The sequence below is a fragment of the Arachis duranensis genome, chromosome 10 (genome assembly GCF_000817695.3).
Source record: "Arachis duranensis cultivar V14167 chromosome 10, aradu.V14167.gnm2.J7QH, whole genome shotgun sequence".
In the NCBI taxonomy this organism is placed as follows: domain Eukaryota; kingdom Viridiplantae; phylum Streptophyta; class Magnoliopsida; order Fabales; family Fabaceae; genus Arachis; species Arachis duranensis.
In genome coordinates, this window is record NC_029781.3 from 27,033,936 (window position 1) to 27,043,007 (window position 9,072).

At 34.1% G+C, this 9,072-nt stretch overlaps 1 protein-coding gene across 2 annotated transcripts in view; it reads left to right on the plus strand.

The window, feature by feature from the left end:
- LOC107469653 (LIM domain-containing protein WLIM2b) overlaps nucleotides 1–2,415 on the plus strand; it is a 2,792-nt gene extending 377 nt beyond the window's left edge. Inside the window, exons 2-6 of one of the 2 annotated variants that reach the window (XM_016089032.2) lie at nucleotides 109–317; nucleotides 772–871; nucleotides 964–998; nucleotides 1,121–1,210; nucleotides 1,970–2,415. In XM_016089032.2, coding sequence (XP_015944518.1) covers nucleotides 183–317; nucleotides 772–871; nucleotides 964–998; nucleotides 1,121–1,210; nucleotides 1,970–2,179 — 570 coding nt within the window. In that variant the 5' untranslated portion in view covers nucleotides 109–182 and the 3' untranslated portion in view covers nucleotides 2,180–2,415. Of the gene's footprint in view, nucleotides 1–89; nucleotides 318–771; nucleotides 872–963; nucleotides 999–1,120; nucleotides 1,211–1,969 lie in introns of both variants that reach the window. The other variant, XM_016089031.3, reaches the window with a different exon arrangement.
- The last annotated feature ends 6,657 nt before the right edge of the window (nucleotides 2,416–9,072 follow it).

A 9,072-nucleotide genomic window follows, 5' to 3' on the forward strand; every position in this document is an offset into this window, starting at 1 on the left:
TTTCGGTTTTAACTTGAAGTTTTCAATTTTGACCATTTTTGACCATGTGCTGAATCTGTTTTATATTGGTGTTTTTTTTTTTCCCTTAGCTGAATTTGTTTGTGACAGGCAAAATCTAACAAGAGAACTAGTGTCTGAAGCGGATCCATTGTTGGATTTTGATCTAGAAAAGGGTCATAACGATGTCTTTCATTGGCACCCAGCAAAAGTGCAAGGCTTGTGAGAAAACTGTGTACCCTGTTGATCAGTTATCTGCTGATGGCACTGCATACCATAAAGCTTGTTTTAGATGCTCTCATTGCAAGGGAACTTTAAAGGTTTCTTCTTTTTCATATTTGGAAAGTAAAGATAAAAAACATATGTATGCATGTTTTAAGCCTGCAATGTTGAATTTATAGCATGAGAATATTGTTCAGTGCTCTCAAAATTTGGACTCTTCAATTTTAAACTTGTAAAATTTTGCTAGAGATTCTTGCTTTTATTCAGCGCTGTTTTCCATATTTTGATCTGAAACTATTGATTCTTTGTTAATGGTTAAAATGCTGCACTTTATTCTCTAAACCGGAATAGAATATTGCGACTTTGATGATTTGATCAGAACGGAAGAAATGTGTGTGTAAAGTGAAGGTTGGAGTTTATGGAGTGTGAAATTGTTCGCTCCGACATAGATCGGCCCGTAATTATAAATTTTGAACTACCATTTGTGTATCTGAGTTTACACTTTTAGTTACAGAATCACTACTACTGTTGATGATCATTTTTACGTTTCAGCTGAGCAACTATTCATCAATGGAAGGTGTCCTATACTGTAAGCCTCATTACGAGCAGCTCTTCAAGGAGACGGGCTCGTTCACCAAGAATTTCCAGTCATGTATGTTTGTCTTATTCTTCAAGGATAGAGCTATCTTCGTGTGATTTTTGAGTCGGATGCGTCTTTAATGGCCATTATTTCCTTTTGAACAGCTGCTAAGTTAGCTGACAAGGCAACTCCCGAGCTGGTAAAACAGTTAGATTTGTGTATTGTTTAAACTTCTTTGTGATTGGAGTTTTCATAAACTGTTCTATTACATTTGATTTTTATTCAATAACTACTGGAAATGGCATCTTCTAATTGTTCTAGACAAGGTCCCCTAGTAAAGCTGCTAGCATGTTTTCTGGGACACAAGAAAAGTGCGCTACATGTGGCAAAACTGCTTATCCGTTGGAAAAGGTTAGGACCCGAAAAACTCAAAACAGATTATTTGATATTTGTTGTAGGGTCAATGACATATTGGATATAGTAGTGTTGTATATGAGTGTAACTATAAAACACTTAAGTTAGATATATCTTTCCAGAATGCTTACTGGAGCATAATGAAGGTTAGTGTAAAGCAATATTCTCTTCCTTTTCCAGAAGTATGGATTAGTTTTTGGCTAAATTGCCAACACAGAAACTCTTGTTGCTTGAACTTTTTTCCTTTGGTTGGTTCTGCTAAGCATTGACATTCTTCTGTTCTAGACAAATCATACATTATCGTGCCTTTTCTGCAGAATAATATAATTGAACTTCATTTTCGATCCTTGAAACAAAGTAGACTTTGATAGAGTTGTGATCTTCATAGAATATGATAATTGTAGAGAAGAAATGCCTGTGTCTAAAGCTTAGTTCTGTGCCTAAGATGACACAACACCAGAAAGAAAACGGTATGTTTGCTTATGAATAGAAACTGGAGAATCTACTTTTTACCGGAGAGATTCCAATCTAATAACACATTTGGACACACTCGCGTTAAAACTGGACCCGACTAACTTCATTCAAGATAAATTCACATGCTTACAAGTTCCATCAAACCTTTTTGTTAGATAGCCTAAATATGAGTTGTTAGATTTTGTGTTCTTCCAAGAATTTCCTGAATGAGTTATGCAGTTGTACATATTTACGTGAATTGAAATGGTAGTTTAAGAACAGCACTTGTTTGAGTGAGTGCAGGTAACAGTGGAAGGGCAGGCATATCACAAATCATGTTTCAAGTGTTCTCACGGCGGCTGTCCCATAACGCCGTCGAATTACGCAGCCCTCGAGGGCATTTTGTATTGCAAGCACCATTTCTCCCAGCTTTTTAAGGAGAAAGGCAGCTATAACCATCTTGTTAAGTCAGCATCGATCAAACGGGCAGCGACCTCTGTTCCAGATTCTTAAGAATCTTGGTGCCATCTCTTGCAGTTTCATTTTTCCCTTCCTTTTTTAATCTTTTCTCTTCTTTTTTGATCTGTCATGAAAGTGTTTGTATGCGTGGCTTTTTCTTTTCTTTTCTCCTTTTGCTTCTATGATGGCTTGGTTGTTTCTTACATTTCTTTTTAAAACGTGTGGTGTGCCAATCTTGTGTGGTTTTATTTATCCAATGCACATTGACGAATGAGAGTGTGATTTTGCTAGATTTTTATTACCATAGTTTCTGACTCTTAGATCCCATTAGTATATTAGTTAGGGCTTATTTAAGTGAGTTTATAAGAAAATAATTTTGTTTTTGAATTATTATTTTAAAAGATCTTTTAGAAAAGTAAAAATAATTTTATGTTCAAATATTTTATGTAAAATTTTTTTTATTTATCACTTATGTTTAGTTATAATAATATAAAAGTATTTTGATTGTTTATTATGTGAAAAAAATTTTATTAAGTAGCTTTTGTTTTAAAAAAATAAATTATAACTTCTAAAGAAAGATATTTTTTATTTTTATAGTATTTTTATTTTTATTATTAAAAATTTGTCAAATGTGTTAAAAAAATATTGATTTTTTTTAGGAAAAACTACTAAAAGTACTGATGAACGCTGACAAAAGTATCGATAAACTAAGAAAATTAATGCTGTATCCAAGAAAGATGAGTTCCGTACAACAAAAGTATCGAAACTCTAATTTTTTGTTGATTTTTTAATAAAATTTTCAAATTATCCTATCATAACCCAATTCTATAGTCACTCCTTCTCTTCTCACTTCTTCTCTCCTCACTTTTTTCTCTCTCAAAAACCCTCATAGTGTCAAAGAACTCTCCTCCTACCTTCTCATTGTCGTCCGTCATCTACCTACCTTGTCACCACCAATCTCCTCCCCTATCACTACTTCCCCTTTTCACTGACTATAACACTTTCATCGTGCACCTGTGACCCAACTTGAGGAGAACGTCGTTGTGGTGTGCTTGTGACCCAACTACTCTCCTCCTACCTTCTCATTGTCGTCCGTCATCTACCTACCTTGTCACCACCAATCTCCTCCCCTATCACTACTTTCCCTTTTCACTGATTATAACACTTTCATCGTGCACCTGTGACCCAACTTGAGGAGAACGTCGTTGTGGTGTGCCTGTCCTAGCCGAGGAGAATGTCGTCGTAGTGCGTCTGACTCAGCCGAGGAGAATGCCGTCGTAGCGCACCTGAGAAGAGAGAGGGGTCATGGTGCTGCTGCAAGCAGAAAGAGGGTTATATAAAGAGAAATCGGAGAAGAAAGGGAGGCAGCACTGCTAATGGAGGTTCTACCGTCGACGATGTTACAGCCGGCGAAGAAAAAGGTATTTTTTTCTTTTTAAACATTTTTTATTTTGTTTTTCTTTTTTCCAAAAATTGATTTAGTTACTACTAGAAAGATACTGTTCTAATTTTTTTTTTTAAAATCTTCTTCTACTTTTATGTAGGTTGAGATTGATTTACAGAAGATCCGATTGATAGCTACTTCTGCTTCTAATTTTTGCTGAAGTAAATTTTAAATTGGATGAATGAATTTGTTAGTTTTTTTATGGTTGATGGCTGTTTCTGCTTCTTATTTTTTTAAAGTGACTTGAAATTTGATGAATGGATGTGAAAATTTTTATGTTTTGGGTATTTTTTAGTATTTGATTGATTTGGTTTGGATATGGGTTGTAAATTTATGACTGAACCAATTAAGGTCCGATCCTCCACCACTACCATCGCCATTGATTTCGGCCTAGTCTGTTGTAGGAGTAGTTTCGGACTCCATGGCAAGGGTTCTAAAGATCTAAGTTGGGTTATGAAAGGTTGAAAAAGTGAGTTAAAGTTGAGGGTGAGGTAATTTAGAAATTTTATTAAAAAAATCAATAAAAAATTAGAATTTTGATGTTTTTGTCATACGAACCCATCTTTCATAGATACAATATTAATTTTCTTAATTTATGAGCATTTTTGTCAGCGTTCATAAATTTAATGGGTATTTTTGATAATTTTTTTTAATAATTTAATAACACAAACACCCATATTTATTTTTCTTCCTCTTTATTATCAAGAAAAGAGATCAATCTCTTTTCAAAGGCCAATGTTAATTCGCTCTAAGTTAAACTGTAGAGCGTGTCATTTCTTAAAAAATAATCTATTATTAAAAGTAAAAAGTCGTATATTATAAATTTTAATTTTTTGTTTTTTGTTTTTTAGAAAAAATCATCCTTTCCATGAATATTCAAAACAGTAGAACAAAATTATTCATAAAAGAATGGGACTAATATTGTACCCATTAATGCTGTCAAAAAAATTGTCTAAAATTCACAAATTATCCATTATTTCTTTCATTTTCTTCAACTTTGAAACCACAACCCATTAATGCTGTCAGTGTCACATTACCACCATTATCACTATCATTATCACCATCAAAGACGGATCTAAAAATCTTTTGAAGTGAGAGCCAAAAATTAAATATTTATATAATTAAATATTGTATTATATAATTAATGATATTTTTATTATTATTTTTAATAAAAATTTATTAATAAGTGCTATATTAAAATAGAAGGTTCTACTAAAAAGTAATCATTTTATATTTAATATCATTCGTAATAACCAAAATTCTAATTTTTATCCTTTATTATTATAAAGAATGTAATATAAATAATACAGATCAGTTATTCTGATATTTTTTATATATGCATTTAAAATAGATTAGTAAATAAAATATGTAAAATATTCATACTAATATATAATTTATTTAATATGTTATTATTTTAATATCATGAGAACATAAATAAATGTTAAAATAATTTAAATTTATGTATATACTTTTTTATTATTCAATTAAAATTTATTATAAAAATTAAAGTATTTTTTATATGATAATAGGTTTAAAAGTTAAGGAAAATATTAAAAAGATAGAAGGAATAATAAAAAAAAATTCATCAAAACAAATATTTAATGAAAAAATAAAGAATAAAATGAACAATTAAAAAAAATTCATTAATCAAAATGGTTGACCCAAAAAAATATAATACACTATTAATGTTCAAAACACCTAATTGAAATTTGAACCCAGGTCATGGGACAAAAAATATTCTAATTAGCCACAAAACTAAGAACTTAATTTAAAAATTAAATGCATCATCATATAATATGTAAAAATTTTAAAATTTTCTGGGAGGGCCATGGCTCCTCACAGGCAGGCCTCCTCACAATCTTCCCTGATCACCACCCCACCCACTACATCACCTACCATTGCACTGTTACACCTTCCATCTCCACTTTCCTCTACCACTCATCACATACGCTGCCACTCTACTGTATCCACCTACGGTATCATTACGCAACCATCATATCAATGCCAACACTCTACCACCCACCCCTTTTCGCAGCTCATTTTTTATATGAAAAAGTGTGTATTTTTGTTGGAAATGAATCTTTTTGTTGTATATATAGATGGGTAGATGTTACAAGTAGGGCTGCCCAACATGCACGAAGTGTGGTGGACATATATCAAGGTTAGGGACAACACATACCCTGCGTGTTGGACACGTGGCGAGCATCAAATCAACACGCACGGTGCGTGTTTGACACGTGTCAGTTGCTGATTCGATGCGATTCCAACACGTAACCTACGAAGTGGGTTCTCTGTCTATAAAAACCGAAACTCGTTACCATTTTACTTCATCGCGAGAGAGGTGTTTTATTGCATTGTTGGTGTGTGGAGAGCACTGCAAAGATAGTGGGTTATCAAAACGGTAAGATTATACGAAATACATATGAGGGTTGAGCTTTGCGTGTGAGAATCCATTTTTATTTGTGCTTCCATGCACTATGACATTCGCGGAACTACAATATAGTCTATGTTAAAGCATAGAGAGTGATATTTTAAAGAGGGTGGGTAATATTCTTTACAGGAGTCCAGTTATCGTATTTGACATCTTAATACAGTTTAGATTATGATGATCATTAACAAAACAAGTATTCAGTGTATATTTCATAATCACCAACAAACTCAGGTGCAACACCCAAATATTGAGTTGTATGTTGAGTTTGAATATATAGCTACGGATGGGATTCAACATGACCGGACGTGCAAGATGACAGAGCTGAAGTGTACAGAAGAATGAACAGTGATAACAAAGAGGACTTCAATGCTACCTACAAAGTTGGTGACGAGGACGAGGATGGCGATGAGGGAGGTGAGGCAGTCGCAAAAAATGTAATGGTTCCTGATAAACCCCATTTGTAGGGTTTATCTTGTGCTTGATTTAAGGAATTTTATGACCTTTTACCCACATTTATTCAATGAAATAGCATGGTTTTGTATATTCTCCTTTAATTGTGCTTAAGAGTGAAAACATGCTTTTTAGGTCTTAAAATAGCTAAATTTAATTTACCATTGATTCCATTAGATGCCTTGACATGTTTGTTAAGTGATTTCAGATTTAGGAGGCAAAGATTGGGTCAAGAAAATGAAGAAAAAGCATGTGAAGTTGGAAAACTCATGAAGAAATGAAGAAACCGGAAAGCTGTCAAGTCCGACCTCTTCGCACTTAAACGACCATAACTTGAGCTACAGAGGTCCAAATGATGCAGTTCTAGTTGAGTTGGAAAGCTAACATCCGGGGCTTCAAAATGATATAAGATTTGCCATAGTTGCTATACGTATGGTGACACGCACGCGCACTGTACGCGCACGTGTTGTTACTGCCATATGGTCCACTTAAAGCAATACGTGGCCAGCGATTTTAGAAGCCTTGTAGGCCCAATCCAACTCATTTATGATGCTATTTAAGCCAAGGATTGAAGAGGGATAGAGAAGTTAGTTACCATTAGTTTAGTTTAGCTTAGTTTAGTAGTTTAGAAGTAGTTTCTAGAGAGAGAAGCTCTCTCTTCTCTCTAGGATTAGGATTAAGATTAGGTTTAGCTCTTAGATCTAGATTTTAACTCATATTCTTCTACTTCTATCCTCTTAATTCCTTGTTGTTACATTCATCTTCTTCTATTCTTTTGTTGTAATTTCTTTTATGTTGTTCTTATATTTTGTTGTAGATCTACTATTGTTCCTTCCATTTTCTTTCAATTCAATAGGAGGTAATTCATGTAGATCTTGTTTCCTTTAATTGTTGTTGTTAATTCTTTGCAATAATTGTTGTTAGATCTTGTTCTTGTTATTGATTTACTATGCTTTCCTTTTATGCCTTCCAAGTGTTTGATGAAATGCTTGGTTGTATTTTAGAGTAGAATTTTATACTCTTGGCTTGGAAAGGTAACTTAGGAACTCTTGAGTTACTAATGTCCAAGTAATTGATGATTGGGATCCATTGACTCTAGTTCTCACTAATTAAATTAGTGGAGAGTTAGGACTTATGGACTAGGATTGATATAGCTCATTTGACTTTCCTTTACTACTAGCTAGAGGATGATTTAATGAGATTAATCCTTGCCAATTCTCATATTGTGGTTAGTGATTAGGATAGAGATCTTTGACCACCAACCCTTGCCAAGACCTTTTTGCCATTAGTTTACGTTTTGCCATTTATTTTTCATGTTTCTTATTAAAACCCCAAAAATAACTCACAACCAATAACAAGACACTTTATTACAATTCCTAGGGAGAACGACCCGAGGTTTAAATACTTCGGTTTATAGATTTTAGGGGTTTGTACTTGTGACAAACAAATTTTTGTATGAGAGGATTAATGTTGGTTTAGAGACTATACTTCAACGAGATTTCATTTGTGAAATTCTAAACCGTCAAAAATCCTAATCATCAAAATGGCGCCGTTGCCGGGGAATTGCAATGGTGTTATGTTATTGGTTATTGTACATATGTGAATAGTGTGAATATCTTGCTTTTTGCTTTATTTGCTAGTTATAGAATTTTATTTCTCTTATTTTCCATTATCTTTTGATTTTTGTTTTCTCTTTCCATTATGAATTCTCATTTTGGCTATGAGTGTGATTACAACTATGTTGTAGGAAGTGGAGATTACAATGAAGAGATGTATCAAGGATGGAATAACCAAAGGTAGGAGGAGCCATATGCATATGATCAATCCTCTTGGCAACAACCTCCACCAATGCACTATGAAGAAGAGCCATTCTATGATGCATATCAATCCAATGGCTATGGTGAATCACCTTGTGACTTTCAAGAACCACCACCATATGCCTATGAACCATATCCTCAACATAACTCTCGACCATACTCACAAGCCCCTTCTTACCAACCACCTTCATATGACCCTAATCCATATCTATCCTACCAACAACCATATGAGCCATATGAACCACATATATAGCCACCACCATTCCAACATCAATATTCTCAAGAGCCACCCCCTCCACATTATTACCAAGATGAACCACCTCCAATATATGAAAATTTTCAACCACAAGATGAATACTACTTTCCACCACAACCTCCCATGGAAGAATACTCATATCCATTGATTCAAGAGCCACATGATCCTAATCATATAATCCAAGAGGAACAAGAGTCAAGGGATCATCTCAAGGAAGCATTGGATCGATTTCAGGCAACCATGGAGTGCATTGTGCAACAAGTGGAAAGAGTGGAAAATATAGAACCACCACAACTCTACCAAGAAGAACCACCTTCCTACTATGAACCCTCCCCCCAATTTAATGAACCCTTCCACCCACCCCAATCTCTAATGGATGAAACCCTTGATGTTCTTGTTCAAGGGCAAGAAGAGATGAAAAGGGATGTGCAAAATTTCATGGCCGCCTTGGATGTGGTAACAAATCAATTAGCCTCCCAATGCTTGAATACTCAAGAAACTCCCATGGCTACATGTAGAGAATCAAATGAAGAACATAGCATGAAGGAT